Raw genomic sequence first — 13,383 nt, 5'->3', positions numbered from 1 at the left:
AACAATAAAAATAAAGTGCTGTTTCAGAACTAATATTAAGCTGTGTTTTGTTATAAAGCTTGAACTAAAATCTGCAGTAAACACACAGTCCACTAAATTTTCAATATTAAGCTGTGTTTTGTTATAAAGCTTGAACTAAAATCTGCAGTAAACACACAGTCCACTAAATGTTCAATATTAAGCTGTGTTTTGTTATAAAGCTTGAACTAAAATCTGCAGTAAACACACAGTCCACTAAATGTTCAATATTAAGCTGTGTTATTAAGCAATATTAAGAGTGATTTAACAAAAACTTTTCTGTAACTGACTTATGCAGCTTTCTTACCATAGTAACTAAACTACATCCAACTAGATACTTTTCTTGTACTCACCATATACAACTTCTAATCCTGAGTCAATTTTTTGAAACTCTTCTTTAAGTTCCACCTTTTCTTTCTTCACAGACACATCATCATGATATAATAATTCATGGAGTGGCTCAATTTTTGCTATAGTAACCGTGTTCTAAAAGAATCAAACAAATGTGAGTAATCAAAACCGACAACTGCATTAATTTCTATCATTGAAAACTCAGCACTTATTAATTAAATAGCAGATATATTTACTACCTTTTACCTAACTTGTTTTTATTTTGTAGAAAATTACAGAAGTGATTCATCATTCATTGTCAAACTTTTCTCTTGACAAATAACAACACATACATCTAAATAAAAACAGCCTGTAACAGTACTGTTGAGGAAGTTCTAAACATTATGCAAAACACACTTAGCTACAACAAATACCTATCTTACTTGAATATTAAGAATAGTGTAATTATACCTGTTACAATTAAAAATGAAACACAAAGAAGGTGTCCCTCAGGGGTCAGTAATGAATAATAAGAGAGATAAATCCAGATCTTTGTGATGAAACATTAAGTAATTTAGAGTAAAAAAAATAAGTTTTTTGTGAAATATTTCTTAATAACAGTAATTACTTACACTAAAATTATCAATGCTTATATTTTAATTTATAATCACAGAATCCCATTATTATAGCATAGCTTGTGAAAAATTTTTTAATAAGCACATGCAAGTTATGTTTCAAAACAAATCCTTTTTTCTCTACTATTTGTATCTATGAGATTTAAATTTAATTTATATATGTAAAATAATGTAGTATTTGTAAGAAAATTTCAATCTTTTTTTTCTCAATTTCTTGTCCTTACGGTTTTCTGGAGACTTTTGGACAATCAGAAAATTTGATTCAATTTTCTTGATTAGTTATTTTAAACTGCAGAAAGTTATTTTAATAAAAAAAGTAGAATAAAGCCAAGTCTGTAATGAGTTGTCAAAGATATATTTAAAACTTATGGAGAATTCACAATCATATCAGTGGTGACAGGTTAATTTACAGCATTGTTATACAAGCGGACAGAATTCAACCAAAGCAAGAAAATGTTGTTCGAAAAATTCTATGAAAAAACTTGAAAAAAGAAAAGGATGATAAATTGAGATATTAGCAACGTAATGAATCTATACATGTCCAATAACATAATAAATTATTAAATTTAGTGAATTTCCAAGTTATTTAATCTGAATTTTTTTAGTTTGTATTAAAAATGCATAATTGATATGTATAACGTATAGCATATGCTAATGAGTGATAATTACTTTAAAAAATATTAAACTTAATAAGATTATGTGGTATACATAAATCAACTCCAATTATTACCTTCCTAGTGTATTTTAATTGAGAGTCTGTTAGGCCAAGGGTATATTATAAACAAATCTATAAATGACAGGCATTACCAGAAGGAAATATGAAAGGGAAAACAATATGTATTTTGTGCAAGTAAAAAACATTGATTTTCGTTTTATTATTTTATTTAATATATATTTGCCAAAAGAACATATATGAAAATACAAAAACCAAAAGTAACTTAATTCTCGATTTGATATAATACATTAAAATCATTCACTATTCTAATAAGTGTACAATGCAATATCATTATGTTTAATAAAAAACATTGTACTTACTACACATACCTTAACTTTTCCTGCCAATGTCACCATAAATACAGATTACCTTATGGGCTTAATGTGGAATGACAAATAAACATGTAATAAATATGGAGAATTAAAAATATGGATTCAAATATATTGATGGTTCATGTCACACTAGAGTATTATTGTGTAATAAAAAATGGCTACTTTTATACCTTTGATAATCTAACTATCCTCTACTTTTGACAAGTGAAAGTGCCATGTGCTGTTAAGTTTACTGTCCACAGTGAAGATGCACATAAAATAACTATGTGCTTAATAACTTTAATGTAGTTGTGAACATTCTGTTCACCACTACAAATTGTGTTCATGTAAAATCATAAAAGTGTTCCCAAGAACTAAGTATATGTAACTTATATTAAAGTGTGCATACTATTAAACCAATAATTTGCCACTTCAACTCCCACGATCATACCCTTGTACACTGTACCCAGTATTAAAGAAGTAATGCTGACTATCATTTCAGATTTAAGTATATCTTCACAACTTAATCAGTAGTGTGAATTTGTTGTACACAAAAAGTCAAATGTGTTATTAAAGTTTTTGTGCAACGGATGTTTTGAAATGCCAAAGTCAGTTCAACAAACCATAGTGTAGGTAAGGTGATGTTCATGTGAAGAATAAAAATATTTTTGTCCATTGGACAGTAAACAAATTGCTCTACAGCCTGCTAAATGCACATCTATAGTTTTTTCAGTATCTCTGTATTGTGTCAGGTATTTTCTCTACTTTTAACACAAACTGTTGATAATTCTGACATCTAAGTTTCCTTAAGATATTTGAAGTTCTGAAATTTCACAGGTATTGTTGAGCAGTTTTCAACTAGAAGACAACATGCGAGTCAAAAGGATGTATAAATATTTTTAAACTACTTCTTTTAATGTGAAGACTGACAGTTTCCACTAGCTGCTACACAAGACATTGTGTTTTTTTATTATTACAGACAATACTGCAATCATTTATGATAATGAGTTATTCACAAACATGTCCTACATGTAAGAATTGTCATTGCAACAAGCCATAAAATAAACATTACAAACAATGCTTTTATCATGTAAGATAACCAGTTACAATACTGCCTCATTATAAAATCATTGATAATAACACTTTCTCAGATATAACACTGTGGTGCCTTGGTTCACACAAATTTAGTATCATCTGCTGCTTAGCTCATTGCCGTGTGGCTTCAGAGGCCAAAGTCATTACACTCTGTCATAAAATAAAGGAAAAAAAGTGGGAAGTCCCAGGTGCAAAGCCCACAGATATGAATATCAAGTTCAGACATGAATTTGATGTTGGGAATTAACCCTATGACTACCAGCTACTAATTTCTTAGTAGGTAACATTGCTCTCACTATATTTCATTCCAAAAATATAACTAGTGGATGAAATTGTTTGAAATTTTACAAGAATTATCCTAAAAGTATGTAGTGTCAGAAAAATAAAACATATAACTTTGATTTTACTACTATTTCTAATAAAAAATTTCGTTATTTAATGTAGTTATTTGCAATCGCACTCTCAATAGTTCACTTGCAAGGTGATGTTTATATGGAGTATAAGAATACTATTTTTTATCTTACAGTTTCACATTTCATTTGTATAATTTCTAGAACCTCATAAATGATTATCCAAAATTTTTAACGTAAGTATTTATATTTTGTTTTCCATTTTCTGTACTACATCACTATCTATTATCATCAATATACAGTGCAATCAAATGTTCAAAATTAACAAATAAAAATATGTACATACTATTCAACTCTTCGTAAAAATCCACTATATGTTAATTTCACGCCTTTATCTTTCACTTATAGTTTATTTTTAATTTTATTTTCAAATTCTTCATCTATTATCATTTATGCCCAGATGTCAAATGATGCACACGGGGCTTTATGAAGGTGTTTCGGCAGACTTCCCATGGAGTCACACTGCCAAAACATGATGGTACTTATACATGCAATCTTGTTTATAACCATTCACAAGCCAGGTGATAAGTTAAGCTTATAAAAAATCCTTAAACCATTCAAATATAATTTTTAAAACACACATAATAAACAAAAATATAAAAGTAAGACCTAAATACTATCTAACTGTATCTCTAACTATAGCATACTTAGGTAAGAAACCACCATAAGTGCTATAGTTGATCAAGCATCCAAAAATACTACAGTCAGTTACATGTATTCCATGAAGAAAACTGCCCACTAATTTCAAATTAACTGTTTGTACAATACAGTGTAAACTGAGCTCTTTCTAACAAGTATATACACTTGTGTCAACTAACTACATGTACATTGTACATCTCAAGGCAAACTATAGAAGGTGGGTGTGACAACCATCAAGGGTTGGAAAATTTATTTCTCTTTCCCAGTGAATACAGTTGAAGAACTTTGGACATGTCAAACAGGTCATATTCATGTACATTGCCAACTTATGTGGATAACAGTGAACACTGCTAAAGTTGAGATTTTTCAAAGCATGTGGATCACGTGACACAAAGACTGCAGTTTAAATATTTTTTTAAAGGTATCCTTTAAAACAAAGTAATTAAAACTTAGATAACATAACACTCAAATTATAACATACATTATAATGTTAATTTCATTGACATATATTGATAGTAAAGTTGTTTAATTAAATTTTGAATGTAACACAGTACCATATGCATACTGGAATTTAAAAATGGTGCTGGGTGGGGATATAGGGTTAAGGCAAGAAAAGAATTTGGAAGCGTGACTTGACCGTCAAAATAGCAACAAAGTGTCATCGATACAGCATTTGTAAAGGACAGGTTTAAAGTCACATGAGCAGTTTTCTAGCCACTTGAATCCATGGTACCATAGAAACTATGGGCTATCATTGGACCCAGTGGGGATTCTATCTATCTGATCATAAGTGATGTCATTAAAGAGAAAATGTTTAACTTTGTAGAGAGGGCAAGAAGTTAAAAGAATTGTTTACAGATGAAACCAAAATACTGCTTCGTGTCAGACAGAAGTAAATATGTCACGTGGTTAATTGCAGCAGGCTTAGAGTAGTGTTAAGCCTGCTCACTTTGACACAATTTTAATTATCCAATGAAAATTATCATTCTCTGTTGCACATGGCTCACAATGGTAACATCATAATGAGGCAGTACTGTTTTTCTCAAACATGTCTACTATTTTTAATAATTAAAGACATTTAGATGATTTTGTGATGAATTTTCCAAGTACAAGTGGTTACAGAACAATCAAGTTATGAATAAAAACAAATTTAACAATGCCTGCAATCTAAGATTATTGAAAATAACAATAATTTAAAATCTATACATTACCTCAATTTCCTCTATTACTTCAAATCTTTCTTCTATTTCCTCTTTTTTTACTTCAAAGTGAAGTATACAATCTGAAGACCCTGCTTTTAATACAGCAGCTTCTCCTACTGGTTCAAAGTGAAGTATACAATCTGAAGACCCTGCTTTTAATACAGCAGCTTCTCCTACTGGTTCAAAGTGAAGTATACAATCTGAAGACTCTGCTTTTAATACAGCAGCTTCTCCTACTGGTTCAGGTTTATCAAAACAAAAAATATTTTCTTTTGTAATACAAGTTCAGGTAAGTTTTAAACAACTATACCATCAGTGGCTGTGAGGTTAATATAGGCTTATGAATGTTTTATGTTTCATTACCTAATGTATATACAATCAGTGATTGTGAGGTTAATATAGGTTTATGTATGTTTTATGTTTCTTTAAATTAACTCAGAAACTTTGAATTACCATACTAATATGATGGCTTTATTTTATACATAAAGATCATTAGTTTGAAGTACTGAAACAAAAGAGACATAGAAAGTTAAACACATAAAACTGAAATTAAAATCATAATTCTAGAAATATGTTTAACTCTATATGTACAATCGGAGGTCAAATAGCTTTTTATAACCTTTATACAGAGTTGCATTCTACATTAAACAATTTCATCTTCAATGTATCTCAATAAACTTGGAATCAAAACATAGTTTTTAATTCATATTTTAACATTACTACAAGTTTAATTTCTTAATTTCAAAAGCACATATTTAAATAAATTCTCACTTTTCACTTCTCTGTATCTTATGGCACTTCTTTACTTCAAATTGCCCATTTCAGATTTTCTTTCTACCCCTATATGATCTTCTGAATTCAGCACAAATTACACACTTATACTGTAGATATTGCTATTGTAAATTTAGATACATATATCTGAGTTCAGCACAAATTACACTTATACTATAGATATTGTAAATTTATATGACATTCTGAGTTCAGCACAAATTACACTTATATTATAGGTATTGATATTGTAAATTTATATGACCTTCTGAGTTCAGCACAAATTACACTTATATTATAGGTATTGCTATTGTAAATTTATATACATATATCTGAGTTCAGCACAAATTACACTTATACTATAGATATTGCTATTTTAAATATGTAGTTTCTTGATTTACTGACATATAAACAGAAAAGACAAACTCACGTGCCACACCCCTCCTATCATATCCCGTCTTTCATAAAATATTAATAATTCTTACCCATATTTTTTTACAAGGCTAGTTTATTCATGTATCTGGTTTTGAAATATTTGGAATCAGTTTCATTGTTTGCCTTTATAGTGTTCATCTCAACCAGCTAACAGAATTTTTTAAACCAATTTAATCATATTTATAGTAACCTTAGGGCATTCTATTTTTGTATGATGATATTTTGTTTTCTAAACTGTATATTTTAAACAAAAAGCCACAAGTTCTTTCACCACACTACTACTGGGAATAATATGACTGCTATACTTTTATAGACAATTATGTTGGTTTGGCACTATCTGATTGACTAGACAACAACCAATCACAGTGTAAGCTATCATCACATGACAGTACTCTACTGCAGGTCATTTTCATACAATAGAAATGTAACAATTCCATGATACTTGCATTTTATGCCTACTTGATTAGCTGTCTCCATAATTATTTATTGTAGCTATAAACAATTTTTATCTCCAACACTAAGAAATCAAACCATATTTCAAGTGAACTATTCACTTACTAACAAAAGTGCTACAATTTTAATAAGTGAATAGATAGTACCTGAAATTTTGTTACAATTCAAACAGCTAATATTTTGTTTGAATTTACATATAAAATGTAAATTACAGTCTGTTCAAGTTGAGAATGTTAAAGCTAAGAGTAATGAGATTGAATAAATCTATTTAGGTTTCTATTAGTTGTTATAATGAGAAGGCTTTTAGTTGAAATTTGTTACAGTTACAAGTTGATTACTTCAAGTCTTTTGATTTACATCAATGATAAAGAAACAGACAGTGAATTATTTAAATATGCTGATGACATTAAAGTTTTGGGTGTTGCTAGCTGTGAGGAGGAGGAGAATGCTACTGCCAACAGGAGTTGAGATATTTGATGAGTTGAGCATAAAAATGACACATGGGTTTTTATTATAATAAATGCAATGTAAAGCATGTGGGATATCATAATTTGAATGATGAGTTTAGTTTTGATGGGAATACTCTTAACAGTGTTATGTAGGAAAAATATCTTGGTGTTCTGGTTGATCTATCTCCGAATTCATCCAAGCAATATACTGTTGCTAGTGGCAGGGCAAATAGGATTTTAGGTCGTACCTACAGAAATACTGAACAAGTCAAGAAAGGTTAGACCACATTTAGAGTATTGCATTCAGTCTGTCTCCTTAACTCAGAAAAGACAATGAACTGTTGGAAAGGGTTCAGAGGAAGGCTACTAGGATGATACAGTTAGGATGGGTTAAGATTTCTGAACTTGTTTTCTCTTGAACAAAAGAAGAGTTAGATGGGATCTGATTGAGGTGTTTAACATTGATAAACGAATTTATAGTGTTGATGCATCATCTTTCTTTATATTTAATGGAGAGAATGGTAAAGCTAGGGGACACAAAAATAAATTTTGACAGAGAAGTTATCATCATCTAATACAGCTTATTTTTTCTAACAGGATGGTGGGTCTCAGGAATGGGTTGTCTTTGGATGTGGTAAATACAGTTAACTTAAGGAAGTTTCAAGGAAAGCTTAACAAATATTTCAATGATAGGGCTGGCTTTGATTTTTTTTAAGGGTTTAGTTTACTTTAGTGGATAGGATGACCTAGATAGGTCAAAAGGTCCTTCGTTTTCCATTAATGTTATATAAATACTTGATACTATAAAAATCCTTGCCTGTCATATAAACAGTGCAGTACAGTAGTTCACTTTGACAAACAACAATAAATGCTGAAGAACAGTAGTTCACTTTGACAAACAACAATAATACACTGAAGAACAGTAGTTCACTTTGACAAACAACAATAAATGCTGAAGAACAGTAGTTCACTTTGACAAACAACAATAATACACTGAAGAACAGTAGTTCACTTTGACAACCAACAATAATACACTGAAGTACAGTAGTTCATTTTGACAAACAACAATAAATGCTGAAGAACAGTAGTTCACTTTGATAAACAACAATAATACACTGAAGAACAGTAGTTCACTTTGACAAACAACAATAAATGCTGAAGAACAGTAGTTCACTTTGACAAACAACAATAATACACTGAAGACCAGTAGTTCACTTTGACAAACAACAATAAATGCTGAAGAACAGTAGTTCACTTTGATAAACAACAATAATACACTGAAGAACAGTAGTTCACTTTGACAAACAATAACACAGTAAGAAAGAACAATGTGATAACTTTAGATTTAACAAACTTATACTTACTAAGTGCACTTTTAATATTTTTTTCTTCTAGCTTGACTCCCAACACACTATTCTGTTCCTCATCAGAAAGTGGTTCAACTTTTATCTTCACCACCTCCATGTCTTACTGTCAAGAAATGGTTAAATATCAGATATTCAACAAATTATTTTGTTATGGATGGATAAGTAAATGTCACATTAAGGAACTAAAACTCAGCCCTGCACTAGAGAAATATTAAACATTCAATTGTAACAAGTTTTTCTTTCTAAATTACTGATGAGCTTTACTGTTATTACTTTCAGGGATTAAAACAGCAAATTTACCTTTAAATAGTTAAGATTCTAGCTAATTAAGTTTTAAGACTGAAAGAAGTATTATGATGAAATTAAAACTACTATTAAACAAATGTCTACTCAAAATCAGACACTTGAACTAGGCTTGTTAGTTAAGTCCATTTAAAAGTGAAAAAATGGAGGAAGGAAAATCTTTTACTTGCATGGGAGAAACAAAATTTAAGACTTTTTTTTTAGGCTTACACAAACTCATTTTATGCACTTAGTCCAGCTCTCACAATGCAAATAATTTTATTCATTCTATTCTATAATAAAAACTGAATAGCTCAAAGTTACACATCACGTTACAAGATGTAATGTGTTTAATACTGAATTCATTGCATACTAGTTTCCATTCAATATTACAGGGGCAGACTATCAACTACCTTTACTAACACTACACATACCCAAACATACACATTAGTAGAATAAAGCACACTATCAACTACCTTTACTAACACTACACATACCCAAACATACACATTAGTAGAATAAAGCACACTATCAACTACCTTTACTAACACTACACATACCCAAACATACACATTAGTAGCATAAAGCACACTATCAACTACCTTTACTAACACTACACATACCCAAACATACACATTAGTAGAATAAAGCACACTATCAACTACCTTTACTAACACTACACATACCCAAACATACACATTAGTAGAATAAAGCACACTATCAACTACTTTTACTAACACTACACATACCCAAACATAAACATTAGTAGCATAAAGCACACTATCACCATCCAGTTATCACCACTCATACCCAAACATACACATTAGTAGCACAGAGAAAACCCACTACCACCATCCAGTTACCACTTCACATTAGTAGCACAGAGAAAACCCACTATCACCATCCAGTTACCACTACACATTGGTAGCGCAGAGAAAACCCACTACAACCATCCAGTTACCACTACACATTTCCAAACATACACATTAGTAGCATAGATAAAACACACTATCACCATCCAGTTACCACTACACATTAGTAGCGCAGAGAAAACCCACTATCAACATCCAGTTACCACTACACATACATACACATTAGTAGCATAAACCCACTACAACCATCCAGTTACCACTACACATTTCCAAACATACACATTAGTAGCATAGATAAAACACACTATCATCATCCAGTTACCACTACACATTAGTAGCGCAGAGAAAACCCACTACCACCATCCATTTACCACTACACATACCCAAACATACACATTAGTAGCATAGATAAAACCCATTACCACCATCCAGCTACCACTACACATTTCCAAACATACACATTCATAGCACACAGTAAACCCATTACCACCATCCAGTTACCACTACACATTTCCAAACATACACATTCATAGCACACAGTAAACCCACTACCACCATCCAGTTACCACTACACATCTAATTTCTGATCAATTCAATTGTAATTCTTGATTGAAGTTCTTGAGATGAAAGTTATGACAGTCTCCTCTGTTCTATTTATTTGGGTATTTAATCTGCATCTCAAGTGACCTCAATCTTTTGTACTCAGATAATATATCTGTCTTCATTACATTGTACAGAGACAAACAAACACCACACCTACTTTTACTTACACAGATACATACACACATGCTATGTCAATAATACATATATTTTTCTATATAAAACGAATATTTGAATCTACAGTACTTCCCCCAGCTGTACATTTAATATTTATTCAATTTTGTTAGTTGCAATAACTTTATAAAATAATTAATATGGTGTAAGTCATCAAATTTCATAAAACTTCTGTAATAACTGTTAATATTATATTCAACAAATCAATAAAAATTAGTAATTAACACATATGAAAGGAGAAAATTATCTACTGCTGTTCAAAAACAAGAAACTGGAAACAAAAGTTTTTTTTAAGTAGTTAACTTAGTTTATTTAATTAAATAATTTAGTTTTATGCATTGTACTTTAATGTCAATGTTAAAATAGGGACAAATGTAATACAACTACTACGTACTAATAATATTATAGAATCTACTGTACTTGGCAGATCTTAAACTATATGCTATTGACCAATGTAAAAACATCAGTTTTGGTTGTTATTAAGTGCAAAGCTACAGAATGGGCTATCCATGCTTTGCCTACACAGAGTATCAAAATCCAACGTTTGTTGTAAGCCTGCAAGTGTTTTATGTTCAAATGCAAATCCTTCATAGTTAACTTAGAAGTTAGATATAAATACAGGCCAATGAACTTCAAAGATAATTTGGAGAAACATTGAAAAAGTTATTCACTACACACTAGGCAGAGAGGAATGGAATGCCACTATTCATAGTCACCCGGTGGGACAGTGGTAAGCCTTAGGATTTACAAACTAAAATCATGGGTTCGATTCCCTCAGTGGACACAACAGATAACAACGCGCTCAAACACACTATTCAGATCAATTAATCATACACATGCAAGTTTCCTAAATTGCGAGGAAAAGTTCAAGCTGAAACGATGTTAAGGTTGAAGGAAAATATTCTGATTATCACTGACATATATAAATTATAATGATATTGATAGTGCGTATTCTTCAAAAGAAGACGAGATTAAACAATCAACAAAGCGCTACTGAACTTTTACTTAGTTTTATTTTTACTTACAATACAGGTGATTGTATTCAATTTAAACTCTCACGCTCTGTTGTGTAGTTTGAAAATCATAAACAATATTCACCCACAGTTAACTATAATGAAACAAAATAACTTTTCGATTCGAAGCCTCAGAATAACAATATAATATATCAATATAGTTAAAAGATATGTAAAATCACAAAAAAAGTTTCATTACAACATGATATGAAACGTATTTCGAGGTACATTAAATCACATAAAATAGAGGATGGGTTAAAAGTATAACGCTTTTGCTACAAGTCCAACAACTGTCAAAAATTATAATAACACGAATAACCCTTTGCTTAAATTCCACCACCCTCCTATTTCTTCAGCGTATAGTATGATTCGTATTTTAAAATTAATTCAACCAAAACGCTAGGTGCCGCTATGAATTATACATAACGTTTTCCGATAAACGAAATGTTTGGAACATTTTCACAATAGGTTAATTTGAGCTTGTAAAGAGCTTAGATAAAAGTTAAATTTGTACACAATTAATGCAGTATATCGGAGTTTAAAATAATAAACATCTTTGTAGAACCTGAATTATTCAACTTATGAAATTGAACGGAGTAGAAAATAACATGGGCTTAGAAACAGTTTTGTTGTGAATATTCCTCTAAAGTAATACATAATTTATCGACCAAGCTGTATCTGGATAGGTATTCGGTCGCTGTACGCTACTTAGGATGGGTCAGTCTCTATTCAGATATCTTCTTTCTTTATCGACCGGGGCCCGGCATAGCCAGGTGGTTAGGGTGCTCGACTTGCAATCTGCGGGTCGCGGGTGCGAATTCCCGTCACACCAAACATGCTCGCCCTTTCAGCCGTGGGGCGTTATAATGTGACAGTCAATCCCACTATTCGTTGGTAAAAGAGTAGCCCAAGAGTTAGCGGTGGGTGGTGATGACTAGCTGCCTTCCCTCTAGTCTTACACTGTTAAATTAGGGACGGCTAGTGCAGATAGCCCTCGTGTAGTATTGCGCGAAATCCATAACAAACAAACAGATTATCGACCGGAACTGAAGGTTTGGTTGTTTTGAATATTGTGCAAAACTACTCGAGGGATATATGTGTTAGCCGTCCATAATTTAGTAGTGATAAATTAGTCAATACCATTCACCGCCAACTCTTGGGCTACTCTTTTACCAAAGAATAATGGGATTGATTGTAACATTATAACGTCCACATAGCTGAAAGGGTGAGTACTTTCGGTGACGAGAATTCGAACCATCGATTCGCAGATTGCGAGTCACGTACTCTAACCAATAGGCCATGCCAGGCCTTTCAGAACTGAAGAAAGAGTTGTATATGTGGGTTTGGGTTATCTATTTGTAGATTTATATTATGTTTTGAAACCATCTTTTATCCCTTTATACAACAGTTAAAGAAAGAATTTCTGTAAAATTCACAGTTTACTCCTGAAGAAGAAAGGTCCTCGTTTCGAAAGGGCTCGGGGTTACAGGGCTTTTATCGTTTTATGCAAACAGTAACGGGTCATTTAATAGCATCGCTAATGAGATTTCAAGTTTGACATTGAACGTTTACTATTCTCTCAAACTGTATGATTCTCAACATAATTTACTTATTG

At 31.3% G+C, this 13,383-nt stretch overlaps 1 protein-coding gene across 5 annotated transcripts in view; it reads right to left on the bottom strand.

The window, feature by feature from the left end:
• LOC106473291 (zinc finger protein 431-like) overlaps positions 1-12,115 on the bottom strand; it is a 20,867-nt gene extending 8,752 nt beyond the window's left edge. The window contains exons 1-4 of one of the 5 annotated variants that reach the window (XM_022401748.1): positions 11,781-12,115; positions 8,825-8,930; positions 5,365-5,591; positions 372-504 (exon numbers count right to left, since the gene is read on the bottom strand). In XM_022401748.1, coding sequence (XP_022257456.1) covers positions 372-504; positions 5,365-5,591; positions 8,825-8,924 — 460 coding nt within the window. In that variant the 5' untranslated portion in view covers positions 8,925-8,930; positions 11,781-12,115. Of the gene's footprint in view, positions 1-371; positions 505-5,364; positions 5,592-8,824; positions 10,889-11,780 lie in introns of those variants that run through there. The other 4 variants (XM_022401751.1, XM_022401752.1, XM_022401749.1 and 1 more) reach the window with 4 other exon arrangements.
• Between the last annotated feature and the right edge of the window lie 1,268 nt (positions 12,116-13,383).

The sequence above is a fragment of the Limulus polyphemus genome, unplaced genomic scaffold (assembly GCF_000517525.1).
Source record: "Limulus polyphemus unplaced genomic scaffold, Limulus_polyphemus-2.1.2 Scaffold6046, whole genome shotgun sequence".
Classification (NCBI taxonomy): Eukaryota; Metazoa; Arthropoda; class Merostomata; order Xiphosura; family Limulidae; genus Limulus; species Limulus polyphemus.
The sequence above is the reverse complement of the archived record's forward strand: the minus strand, read 5'-3'. Positions and strand labels throughout refer to the sequence as shown.